We start from the raw sequence: 13,287 nt of genomic DNA, 5'->3' as shown, positions 1-13,287 counted from the left end.
CAGGGATAAAAAATTGGTGCTGGAAAAGCCCCATGAGGATTTTTCCCTTGAGGGATGGGGTTCCTTCCTCATCCTCCTTGTCCCACCACTTTTTCCCCTCTCTGAGCATCGCCCTGTGCCAGTTCCCATTGTCAGGGATAAAAAGTGGTGCTGGGAAAGCCCCATGAGGATTTTTCTTTTCTCCTTTTCCCTCTTCTCCCATGTGGCTGGTGGGGAGAGGCTGAGGATGGTGCAGGACAAAGTGTTTTTTCTAATTGATCCCCTTTCCTGCCCTCTCATCTTCCCAAATTCCTTCCTTGCTGCTGGCTGTGTTATTCTGTTCTCATTAGTCTAATCTTTGCTTTTTCTCTTTGAGAGAAATTACTGTAGTAGTGAATAGCCTGTAATGTATTTTTTTAAGAGGAAGTAAAACTCCATTAGTTGATTTTGAAGCAGGTTCTATGCAGGAATTTCCCAATATTGCTCCTTCTAATGAGAGAAAAATAAAAGAGAGAGCTGTGGTTTCTGTATTTTATACAGCAATTCAACAGCCTCAGCAGTGTTTGGAGATACTCCACATATCTGAAAATAAAGAATTATTTCAAACCAGCGAAGTAAATAGATAAGTAAGATAAATCCAGCAGAGGTGTTTGCAGTCTCAGGCAGTGAGGAATCTGTTTCCCTGGGGATGGGTGGCCTGAGGGTTCAGGGGCTCCTGCTCTTGGAGCACCTAAAACTGAGATCCTGCCAACACTTGGTCCCTGTAAATTGTGCTCCTTTAGCAAGATGTGTTGGTCCAGATGTCCTGGCCAGTTTCCAGTGTGGGCAGCAATATTCCCTCCAATGCAGATTTTCCTTGCTGTCCCCATTAGGAAGTTATTTGAAATTTTAGTACTTTAAATGTTGATAATTTGGTGGACTGTGCTAAACAATTTGAGTTACTCCACACCAGGATTAGCTGCATTTTGACAATTCAGTGGGAATATTATTATCTCAGTCTGGTGGCTAAAATGTACTATGGAACTATCATTTTCTGTGTGCTGCTAAAGACCAGCAATATACATTTATTCTGGCAGCATCCCTGGACTTGGTTCTGCTCAAGCACATTGGTCAAAACCTGGATTTTAGCCTGATTTTCTCCCAAGTTCTGCACAGCACTGATTTATTCAAAATGCTGTTTTCTTTTGTTCTCAGTTTGGGTTCAAGACTCAGATCTGCTCCTTTTTAGTTACTCATCATTAAGAAACATGTCACTAATGCTTTACAAGTGCTAGTACCTTTTGTTCTTGTGGCAGGTGGCTTTTTTTCCCCAAATCAGCCCCTGAACCCAAGCTATTATTCCATAATATTAATCTGTCAGAGCTTCTTTTTCCTCTCCTTTGCATGTGCTGCTTCCTATTTTTTAAACAATTAATCTTTTGCCAATTATTCTGGCATCCCATGGGGGTGTTTTCCATGCTTCGTTGCTAAACTCTTCTAGTATCTGTTCCTAACTTAGAAAAAATTCAACTAATTGTCATTGGTGGTGATGAGAATCAATCTGCACATCTGAGCAGTGTGTGAGTGCAATGATTATTTGGTTTGGCGTTCTTCAGGGGGGTATTGATCCAGCATGGTAATTAGATGAGTTGGATTAAATCAGGACAAAATGCAGCCTCTTCTGGAACAGTTTTTTTATCTGACAAGGGCAGAGTTTTGGTTTTTTTTTTTTTTTTTTTTTTTTTTTTTCTCAAGTTTTTGACTGTATTACAAGTAACACAAGTGGGAATCTTCCATAATATTTCCTCACAAAGGGTCTCCTTTTGGGTTTGATGTTGTACCTGTGACAGTCCAGATTACTTTCAATAGATACAATCCCACCTTTTTTTCTTTTACAGCCATAAATAGTGTTATTTGTACACTGCCTGTTGTTCAAATACTTAAAATCAAGCTGCTGTTGATATTTTCCATTTCTCCCGTAAGCCAAAAGTAAACTCTTGCAAATCACCACAACCAAAAACATGGTGAAAATGAATTTAGTGGATCAAAGTGATGCACCAAATGCTGCAAGTGGAGGTGTCTGAGTGGGGCAGGTCAGCAGCATTGTTCCTCATTGCTTCTTCTCCACTTTTCAGTCTGGAAATCACAGGATATTGGAAGTACAAAGCACTCTCTGGACTCTGAAATCCTAAAAACCTCAACGTGAAGTCTGGAAAAGAGAAGCAGAAAAAAAAAAAAAAAAAGCAGTTTGGGTTTGACTTTGGTTTTTGAAAGTTTGGAGAAGCAGCTGGTGCAGAGCAGCCAGGGCAGGATGGAAAGAGGAGCTGGTGGTATCCAGGAATCAGGGAAAAATGGGACTGGAGAGGCTCAGAGCAGTTTTCCTGCAGAGATCAAAGGGAGCAGGGAGTGCTGTTCCAGAGGAGCTGCTCAGTGCTGTGTCTGTCCTGCAGAGCAGCTGCCCCATGTCCATCCCCGTGGCCTCAGCACAGAGGGCTTTTCCACAGCAGAATGAAAAGTTTGGAAGTTTATTCCTGTTCATCCAAGTCTCCTGTCACTGGAGGTTGATGCTTGGCTTGCCTGAGCTCTCTGCATGTCCTGGAGAATTCTGTGGGTGCTGCACTGCCATAGAGCCCCTCAAATCCTAAAGTCCATCTCACCAAGTGCATTTCTTTGTGGGATTTTTCTTATGTAGTCGCTGTTCAGTTTTCCATTTCTCTCCCACGTTGGGGCTGCTTTAACCTTTCGGTGACAGCCTCCTGCTTGTGCTGCTGTGCCAAATGTCCGGGTTAAGAAAGAGCTGATGTCATGGTAAATAAAAATATTTCAATAAATCCCTGCTCCACGCTGATGATTGTCCCGTGTCACTCCCAGGAGGAGGCCTGGCTGCATTTCCATGACTCCATCCAGTTCCTGCTGGATAAGGGACACACTGATAACTCCTCTGTTTCTTGAGCTACCTCAGGGATGTTTGGAAAACCCTGGGACGGTGCCACAGGCACGGGAAACAGGATTTTGTGGATCTCTGAGCAGGCTGTGCTTGCTGTGAAGCCACACACACCCCATGTGGTCACCAGGTCCATCTGTCCCTCCTGCTCAGGGTTTCAGGGTTTGCAAACCCACAGTGTGTTTTTAACTGCTGAGAACCTGATTTCCTTGTCTCTCATCAAAGGAGTTTTTCTTTTTTTTTTTTTTTTAAACACTTCTTGAAAAATCTCTGAAATGCTTCAAGCTGACATCTTAATGTATTTATGACATTAGCTGCTTCTGCTCTGGAATGGTTGCTCTGAATCTCTTTGAGCCTGGCTGTTATTTTGAACATGACTAATTCCCTGAGTGACTAAGCTCTTAGATAATAGGAAAAATTCATCAAGTTATCTCGGGCTCCAATAGTTTCTATTGTTATGAAAAGACGACTTACGAAAAAGAAATAAAATACAGATGCTTGTTATGTAATATGGGCAGGGAGAGGAAAGATAAGTGTTGGTGGGGACTGGCCTGAGTGCTGTGTCTGGGAAAGGCAGGAATGCCTTTTCAAGGAGCCAGGCTCAGCCTGTGAAATCTGCTTTTTCTGGGTGAGAAGTAAAGAGTTCCTTGACTGGAGCTCTCCCACTGAAGCCAAGGAGTTTTGCTCTTGTACAGAAATGTGTTCAGAGGGGATCCCAACCCCTTCCTCCTCATTCTGCCACGCTGCAGAATTCCTGGGATGTGACCCAGGGCACACAGTGAATTGCAGAGCCACTTCTCTGTGTATTATTTCAGTCCTGCAGGGCCTGGTGCTCTGGGCAGCACAACAAACCTCAGCTCCATCCCATTGGATTTTCTCCAACACTGAACTCAAAATGTGCTGCTTGGAGCAGCCAGAACAGCACCAGGTGCCTTCCTGTGCCTGTGTATCCCACACAAAGGGGATTGTCCCTGTCATCCCTCACAACCAGGGTCCTTCTGGCACAACCAGGGTCCTTCTGGCACAACCAGTGTCACTTTGGCACATCCAGGGTCACTTTGGCACAACCAGGGTCACTTTGGCACATCCAGGGTCCCTTTGGCACAATTGGGGTCCCTTTTGCACAACCAGGGTCCCTTTGGCACATCCAGGGTCACTTTGGCACAGTTGGGGTCACTCTGGCACAGCCAGGGTCCCCTTGGCTGTCACACATTGCAGAAGGGCAGTGCTGTCCATTCCTGGAAGGCAGAACTCTCACTGCAAGGAATCCCACTGAGCTGGGAGAGGGAATGGAGCCTACTGGCATTCACCTGCCTCACTTGGGGAAAAAAAAAAAGTAGAAAAAGGCTATAAAGTTATTTTTTAATGCTGATATTGCTGATAAAAATGAGTGCGCTATGTTCTATTCATACACCTACTGCTATCCATCTGGAATTCCGACTTCATTAGGTTGGCTTGCACTGTTGTCTTCATTAAAAGAGTGCCAGATTCAATAGGCTGTTCCCTCTCCTTTTTTTTTGGGAGGCAGAGAAGAGGGGGGAGGAAAACGATTTATATGAAACACATTCAATTCTCTGGGTTAATTTGTGTGAAGAACATGAGACCCATGGGTCAGCTTCTTAATGAGATGGTTTTCCTTTTCTCAGTGTCTTGACAAGGAGCAGCCCAGGGAAGCCAAGTGTCGCAGGAGGGGGATGAGGAAGCTGCAGGGAGCTCTGGCCGATTCCTTTTCGTCCTCATTCCCTTGCAGGTGCTGAAATGCACCCTTTGATTTTCATACCAGAGTTTCCCTGTGCCTGTGCAGCTGAATTTCTCAGGGACCCCACTGAGGACACTGACCCTAAATTCATAAAGGTTTAGTTTTAGTTTTTAGCAGGTAATAATATTTTTTTTTCACACACTTGTGCTGATGTAAAGATTCTGCAATTTAATGTCAGAGTGCCTGGAGGGAGCACTTGTCTTCCCCCAAGGAAGGGACTTGTCTTGGATTTTTCTGCAGTTTAGACTTTCCTTTCTTTACCTTTTTCCAGGCTCTACAGTGAACCCAAAAGCTGAGAAATAAAATTCAGGAGTTAAGATCTCTGTGTTCCTTTAGGCCCAGGGGCTGGGGATTTTTCAGACAAGGGGAGCTTACATAAGGTTTAAACGAGAATCTGAATTGGATGGGTCCTTTTAAACAGAACTTGCTCGGCCCCTGAAGTCTTTATGACCAGAGTAATTGGTGTTACCACATCTGATTTCTGCAGGATGTGAGGGGGTTTATTTTCATTTTTATCATTGGGGAATCTGAAGATGCTCCTGGAGTGTGCAGCAAATGCAAGGAGAGCAGAAAGCACTTGCAACAACACCATCGCCAGGGGCAGGAGATTTTAGTCTTGTCTTAATGCTTTAAGTTCAAGTAAATAAATAGAAGGTTTGTTGTTCTCACTGCAATCCAGAGCAGCACAATGCACTCAGTGCCCCCAGACAGGCTCCCTGTGCCATTTCAGCCTGGCCTGTGGAGTGTCACAGGGGCTGTGACACTGATTCCATCAGGACATCGCTGCTGTGGCTCCCTGGCCCATCTTTTGGTGAAATTCTTGTGGGTTTTTTCTCATGGAATTCTTGGAGCAGTGACCCAGCAATGCCCAGCTCCTTTCCCATGATCTCTGAGCTTTGTGCAGCTCCTGGCCAGGTGGTCACACAGGTGCAGCTGAATTCAACCTCCAGCAGTGTCCTGTGTGCTCTAAACATTGCAGAAGTGGGTTTAGAAACTTGGTTTTTTTTTTCTCTTTCCAGCACTCCCAGCCTTTCCACAAGGGTGTGTTGTTCATGTGGTCCTTCCCTGCTCTCTCCCACTTCACTGCTTTGCTGCCTCTCAACTTACACAGTCTTATAGAAAGAGGCAATTACTGGAAAAAAATCCCAAGTTGATGTGGACAGTGAGGAAGCTTTTCATTTGAGGGATGGAGTGGACAGGAAGGAACTGTTGGTGATTAGAAAGTTAATTTTTCACAGCCAAAATCAGGCCCAAGTCCAATTCTCTACAAGTATTTCCTCCATTTTGCAGTTTGGGGAAGGAATTTTAGATATTTGGGGATTTTTAAATCGTCCCATGAAGCAGTTCCATAAACAGACATGATTATGGAGATTCTTGAGGAAAAATCTGCCCTTTTTGCAGCAGCTCTGCAGCTCCCAGGCTGGTGCCTCCCATCTGGCCCAGGGCTCTGTCAGGCATTCCGTGAAGAGAAAGGGAAAAGAGGCAACTCCCAGCTTAAGGAAATCCTCCTTTTTTGGGAAACAGCAAATCATAATCTCACTGGCCTTTAATCTCTGAAACCCCGAGCTTAATTCCTGCCTAGATTTAGGAAAAAAAAAATAATTAATGGTTTTCTTATAATCTCTAATGGAGTGTGTGAGTCACCCCCCACATGGTGCCCAAAGTCACCCAGAGGGGAACTGGGAATAGAGGAGCAGGTCTCCCACACATCCCTGGGGACCACAACTGGCTGTTCCTTTTGGGGCAGGATTAATTCAGCTGGAAAGTTTAAACTTCGCTCACGGTGCCATGAAGGTCTGGGGTGGGCACTCCAAGTTTGGGCCTGAAAGTCACCAGCAGTGTTTTCTTTTCCCCTTGGCTGTGGATTTCATCCATCCAGGCCGATTTTATTCCTGCTCAGAAATGGAGTCACACTGTTTTGTGTGAAATTTCCCCCAGTTCACTGAGATTTACCTCCTTATTGGCCAAAGGGTAACAGATTTGGGCTCCTCCTGTCCCATCCCAGAGTTCTGCCACAACACTTCCTACAGTGGCATGGCTGGAATTCTCTGGTTCATTGGGGTTAAGAGTTTAGTGATAATAGAAGACAGACAGAACTGGGTGTGTTGGGAAAACAGAGATGCCTCTGCCTGTCTGAGAGTGGGGATTGTTACTCTGCACAGGGATTGACAGCAGGATGGGACACTGCACAGCCACACACCCCTGGGCTGTCCTGGCACCTCATGTGGGGATCAGGGCTCTGTCCTTGCCAGGGGAATCCAGGAGCTGTACACATTCCAATCCCAAATCCTGGCTGCCGCGTTCGTTGAGCTGCAAGGAGTGGGATGTGCTAATTACTGGAGACATCCATTGGAGGGAGACATGGTCACAGGGCTGAGCCCGGCGCGTTCTGCGCGGGAGGATTTGGCATCGTCCCTTTCCTTGCCTTGCTCCAAAATTCCTCTCCTGTAATTAATGTCACTGTAGGGGCCCTCTGATTATTATTGGGTTATTTAGGTGTCATTTGGGTGTCCAGAATTCCCTGTCCCATCAGTGTGTCCATGAGATGGATGCAGATCAAAAGGATTTGATGTGGATGGATGTGATGTGAGCTCTGGTCGCTGTCCCTCCTCAGAGGTGCTGAAATTCCAATCCAGCACAAACCCTCACTGATCCTGCATCACAAACCACCCTCCCCAAAGCTCCTGTAGTTCTGCCTGTTCTGCACAGGGAGGGACGTGGTGCTTTATGTAACTGGTACAAATAATCCCGTTCCTCCTTTTGCTCTGTACAGAACGTTAGACCAAACTTCCCGGGAAGGATTCCATGAAGTTCTGATTGTTATTTGGGTGTCCAGAATTCCCTGTCCCATCCGTGTGTCCATCCCATGGATGCAGATCAAAAGGATTTGATGTGGATGGGTGTGATGGGATGTGATCTCTGAAGAGGAGAGGTGCTGAAATTCCAATCCCCTTTCTCGTCCATCACAAACTACCCTCCCCAAAGCTCCTGTAGTTCTGCCTGTTCTGTGCAGTGAGGGACGTGGTGCTTTATGTAACTGGTACAAATAATCCTCGTTCTGCTCTGTACAGAACGTTAGACCAAACTTCCCAGGAAGGATTCCATGAAGTTCAGCTTCACCGTGGTTTTATATAAACCCCTGCTGTGTAGGTGTGCTTTATCTAAGAGAAGGCGCCATCCATTTTCATAGTAAAATTAACATTTAGTGCACGCAGAAGGCATGGGAAATTATATAAAGCAGCAAATACTGCTGGGAATACTGCGAATATAATTTAAATAGAAGCTTCTCCGCACTAAATCTATTTGTGCTGCTGTTACACACACAGACCCTCCTCTGGAGCCCCAAACCCTGTCCCTGGGTGAAGCACCCAGGGCTTTCCTGCCTGATTTATTAGGGGCTGTTTGACCTGGGGAAAGGGATGCTGCAGCATCCTGCAGACTCCCCAGGGCAGGCAGCACAGCACTGGGGTCCCTGGGGCTGGGTTTTGGGGCCGGGGGCTCAGGAGGGGCTGGCTGTGATGATGATGATGATGATGATGATGATGATGATGATGATGCTGATCCGTGCCCTCCCCTGTGCTGTGAGTGGCTCGGGGTTGGCAGTGCCGGCTCCGGAAGCGCTCAGTGAGCATGTCTGAGCCGTGCACCTTTGTTCTGGAGGTTTCCCAGCCTCTGCTGCTCCCCCCTGCCTCTCTTTGCCTCCCTGCAAAGGCTCAGGGCTTCCCTTAAAACCTGGCTGGGGCTTCCAGGAGACAGAGCCCTCTGCCAGGGGTCCCCATGCCCTGGAGACCAGCACATCCCCACTGAGCTTCTTCTGATATTTCCTCTGGGCTCCACACACACCCAGGCTCCCTCTGTGCTCACTGCACTTTAAAGGAAAATATAAACTAGCTGTAAAATCCCTCTTAATTCAGGCTGGTTTTACGTTTTGGGGAAGTCGTCGCGGCTTCTGAGTCTGAAACTGGAATTTCCTGGCTGTTTTTTTTTGTAAGTTCAGGTTTATGTTTTGGAAAATTGCCTGTGTTGTTTTGGGAAAGGATGGCGGCAATAATAATAAATATTCCACATCTATTATGCGTTGGAACTAAACGATCTCCAAGGTCTCTTCCAACCCAAGTCATTCCATGTTTGCTATTCTGATTAGTCTAAAATTACATCAGCCAGATTGGCTATCCTAAAAATGGATCCTTGATAGAAAATGCAAGTTTGGAAGCTGAGGATGAGGCAGATCCATCACCTGGATACAGCCTGGCATTTGTGCTCAGGGGACAGCCTGGGGCAGCTTTAAAGCAGATTCCTGTGATTGTACAGGTGAAAAAGGGCTTTTCACTGTCCTCCTGAATGAGAATCTCCCTGCCTGGACAGAGCAGGGGCTTTAGATACTGGAGAGAGCCTCTTCTCACCCAAAATAAACCACCTAAGGAACCCAGACTGTTCTTGTTTCTACTGCTGCTCAACACAACCCACCCTGTGCATCTCCAAACACCTCAGAGCCCACACGTGCTCCAGAGCTGGTCAGAAATGAGCAGGATGGTGCTGGCTGAGCGTTGGTCTGGCAGAAACCAGTGGGACTGAGTGGAGGGCATTGATAAAGACACTGTGAAGACCCAGTCCTGACATGGCTTCTCCTTCAACGGTGTTTGGGGTGGATACAGAACCCTCCTGTTTTATTTAGTGTCGGTGTGAGGAGCATCACTCGCTGCCCCTTCCCCAAAACCAAAGGCTGGTGCCCTGGAAGGACCCTGCAGGACCCTTGGTGGTGGGGCTGAGGTTAAAACACAGAGCTGGCCAGGTTTAGACATGAAAAGTCCTCCCCCACTCTCACCATTTGCTACAGGAGAACAAACGAGGTGCTCGTGTGGTGCCGTTTGGCCTCGTGTCTGTGTGGGAACGTTCAGAGGTGCAGCTTTCCTGGAAGATCCAGTCCTGACACGGCCTCTCCTTTGATGGTGTTTGGGGTGGATACAGAACCCTCCTGTTTTTGATGGAACCCTCTGGCAAAGAAAGAGAACAAAACCAAGCCTTGCATTAAAGAACTGGGTTTAGTGTCGGTGTGAGAAGCATCATGCGCTGCCCTTTCCCCAAAATCAAAGGCTGGTGCCCTGGATGGACAAACTGGTGGTAGGGCTGAGGTCAAAACACGGAGCTGGCCAGGTTTAGACATGAAAGTCCTCCCCCACTCTCACCGTTTGGTGCAGGAGAACAAACGAGAGGTGCTCGTGTGGTGCCTGTTGGCCTCGTGTCTGTGTGGGAACGTTCGGAGGCGCAGCTTTCCTGGAAGGTGCCGTGCTCAGCCCCCGGATGCACATTTTAGTGCATTATGCATATGCATTGGCAGCATTTCTATATTTGTCTTTGTCTGGAAAATGGTTTGCTTTTTCCAGCTGAGTGTATTTGGTTTTGTGTGCGTTGTGATGCCTCTCTGAGGTACCTGCTGGTTCTGGGAGCTGGGACTGGGGTTTGGGATAGCACCTGGCACCTGGACCATAAAGGCTGAGTGTGTGTTGTGTGATTTTAATGTAGCAATGAGCATTTCTGGCTGCTGTGGAAGGAATAAAGATCCTCCATCTGTCCTCCCCCCTCTTTTATAGATCTCTGTCTGTAGAGTCAGAATTCAGTTTAACCCTCTGATGGAGACAGTGCTGAGGAGAGAGAGGTTCAAGGATTCATGATGGGAGGAGGATTGTACAGAGCTAAACATGATTCCCCCAGCCCAATTCCCACATTTCAAGCTCACAGCGAATTCCCATATTACCATGAGTCGCCTTTCCGTTATTTTCCCTCCCTTCTCCTCGCGTGTTCTCAGGGCTGGCGCATCCCAGGGCATCCGCATCCCGGGGCGGTGCGCGGCTCAGAACCGCCTCGGAACCGCCTGGGAACCGCCTGGCCAAGAGCATCCGAACCTCCTCAGGAACTCAGAGCAGAGCCGTGGCTGCGTGGCGGGCGGAAGCCTCGCGTATTTATGGAGCCAGCTCTTCCTTCTGCGTTTTGAGTGACAGCCAAGGATGCCGTCGCTGCCTGGTCACTGGAGCTGATTAGTATGCGCCAGGGTCCGCCTCGCTCCGAGGGATGCAGCCGCAGCAGCAGCTTGCAGAGCTGTCACACTCACACGGGCTCCGTATCTGCACTGGCTTGACGAATTAAAAAAAGCGAGCCAGCCAGCGAGAGAGAGAGAGGGGGGACGAGACAGAGAGAGAAGCTTGCAGACAGCGCTCGCTCTTTTTCCTAAAGGAAGGATTTTGCATCCCGAGTGCTCACTGGTTGTGATGATGCTTCACTTAGCGGGCTCAGAATGAGCTAGAGACAGCAGATAGGGGAGAAACTAAAGGCAGAGCACAAAGCATTTACGAACCAACCCAAAACCAGGAACAGTTTTTCTCCTCTATTCTAGCATGGTGGATGTATGGACAGTCTTACAGAGCAGAGGTTGACTTCTCCAAATCTGCCAGCCCCACACCTCGAACACTACAGTGTTCTGCATTGCACCATGACCTTGGATGTTCAAACGGTGGTCGTTTTTGCAGTGATTGTGGTGCTATTGCTTGTGAATGTCATACTCATGTTCTTCCTGGGCACTCGTTAAATGGATTTTTTCTCCTGAGCTGTTGGGGGCTACTACTACCACTAGCAATTCAACAAGAGAGCACGAGCGGGAGAGAGAGAGAGAGAAAGGCAAGAGAGAGAGAGAGAAAGAGAGAGAGAGATTTCTTACTGAGGGGGGAAACGCGTTGAGCTTCAACATGGCCTCGCTGTGATATGTATGACGTTGGTATTATTATCTCTCCCTAAATCTTTTGTCATGTCTTGTCTTTTAAGTTATGCCTGTAAGTGTAGCTGCTTTTTTTTTTTTTTAAATTTTTTTTTTTTTCTTTTTGCCGGGGTTTTAAATGTGATAAATAATAACAGCGCTCCAGTCCTCTTGTTGGTTCTGTGCTAGCGAGATAGAGCTGTGCTTCTTTAGGCAGCAGCAGAGTGAAAATGATCTGTCTGTGGTGAGCACTGGCTGCGTTGTTTTGCTTTTCTTTGAAATAGAGGCTCCAGTTGATAAGAATAATAAGTCATTTTGTGTGCGATTTCTAGCGAGCAGTTAATGTGCAATGTCTGTGGCAGTAACCATGTAAGTGCCAGGTGTGTGCAATGCAATCGAGCTGTGGGCATTTTTAAAGGTGGGGGGGGGATGCTTGAGAAATCCTATTAAAGGATTAAATCTTGGCTAAAATAACATTCAGCCATAAAAAAGAAAAAAAAAAATTCAAGATAAATTCTACTTAGTGTATTTTATCTGTGTTGCCTTGATGATCTGATTTGATTTCTCAAGATTCAGCCCCCAAAGCCTTCAAATTCTATGTCCACAGTGATGTAACTCAGCTCCTTTTCTTAGAGCTGTGAGAGAGACCGAAACAACATAACCTGCTGTGTTTTTTATTCTGGTCTACGTGGTTTCTGTCTCTGCAAATTGGGAAAGAAAAGATCAAAGGGGGAAAGGGCAATACAAGCTTTGTTTTTCTTTGCTACGGAGGGGATGGGTTTTGCTTTGATTTTCTAAAAATTGATTTTGCCTTCCTTTTCTTTCTTTCATGTGTGTGTGTGTGTATATATATCAAATTTTGGGGAATGCATCTAAGAAAAATCTTTGCCCACCTCAAGGGTAACGAGCTTTTAAGATGGGGTTGCTTCGCATGACTTTATTTACATTGATTTTCTGGGAAATGAAGTGCTAAGTTGTGTATTATGGGCTTGCTGGAGAGGTGTCCAGCAGTTAGAGGTGCTTCTAGCCTGAATTTGGAATGTTTACAGCTTGGAAGGGCTGGCTGGGGGCTCCAGTGGCAGCACGAGAAGTTTGGAGAGAATACGAAGGGAATGTCTGGAAAGAGTAATGCCTTTTCCTCTGGAAAATATATCTCTGTGCTTCTCTTAGAGGTTTTAGGGATTTAATTTTTTAAAATATATTATTTCCCCCCACTGAGAAAATCAGAATTGCTTAAAACAAACAAGAAAATACCAGTTCGAAAATGTTTTTATCTTTGCTGATGGTCACTGGAATTTTTGATAATTTAATTAGTTCATGCTAATTCCAGCTGTCTATTATTTATTTGATGTTCTCTTAAAAAAAAATTTAAAATAATAACCATGTAACTGATGGATAGAGGCAAAGCTGGAGGTTACAGATGGAGACATGGGGTTATTTCCCAGGGAGGATTTGTGTGCTGGGAGTTAAATGCCGAGCAGGGTTCGGGAGCCGATGGCTTTTCCATGGTGGCACGATTGGAAACAGAGTTAAATCCGGCAAATTTGGCACTTTCAAAGTGCTTTTAGTTTTAAATAAAAGAGAAAAAAATATATTTTCTGAATCTCACGGTGGGAATAATCATCCCCAAAAGCGTTATGGGGTTGTTTGAGTAGGGAGGAGAGCCAGGGATCCAAATCCCAAACCCAAGAAGATGCTCTGCTGGCTCTGTCCCTCCTCTTCACTTGTAGCTATCTGCAAGAGGTACCTGCTTCACTTCACAGGAGACTGAGCCAATCTTCTCTTAAAAAAAAAAAAACCCAAGTGAAGAAAATCAATGCTGAGGATGGTTTGGGCTGTTAAACAGCTCAAATTTGCTCTATTTGCCTGTTGGCCATC

The 13,287-nt window shown here is 46.3% G+C and overlaps 2 protein-coding genes across 2 annotated transcripts in view; both read left to right on the top strand.

Moving 5' to 3' along the window:
- MTMR8 (myotubularin related protein 8) overlaps positions 1 to 13,287 on the top strand; it is a 277,728-nt gene that overhangs the window by 134,040 nt on the left and 130,401 nt on the right. The window lies entirely within an intron of this gene.
- LOC310917892 (uncharacterized protein) lies at positions 10,802 to 12,233 on the top strand. The gene has a single exon (XM_083876504.1). It carries the CDS (start codon positions 11,065 to 11,067, stop codon positions 11,242 to 11,244), a length of 180 nt encoding a protein of 59 aa, XP_083732630.1. The 5' UTR covers positions 10,802 to 11,064; the 3' UTR covers positions 11,245 to 12,233.

The sequence above is a fragment of the Zosterops lateralis genome (assembly GCF_965231275.1).
Source record: "Zosterops lateralis genome assembly, chromosome: 21".
NCBI lineage: Eukaryota > Metazoa > Chordata > Aves > Passeriformes > Zosteropidae > Zosterops > Zosterops lateralis.
The sequence above is the reverse complement of the archived record's forward strand: the minus strand, read 5'-3'. Positions and strand labels throughout refer to the sequence as shown.

Coding starts and splice junctions, on each gene's coding strand:
- LOC310917892 (XM_083876504.1), top strand. CDS start 11,065: ATGGACAGTCTTACAGAGCAGAGGTTGACTTCTCCAAATCTGCCAGCC.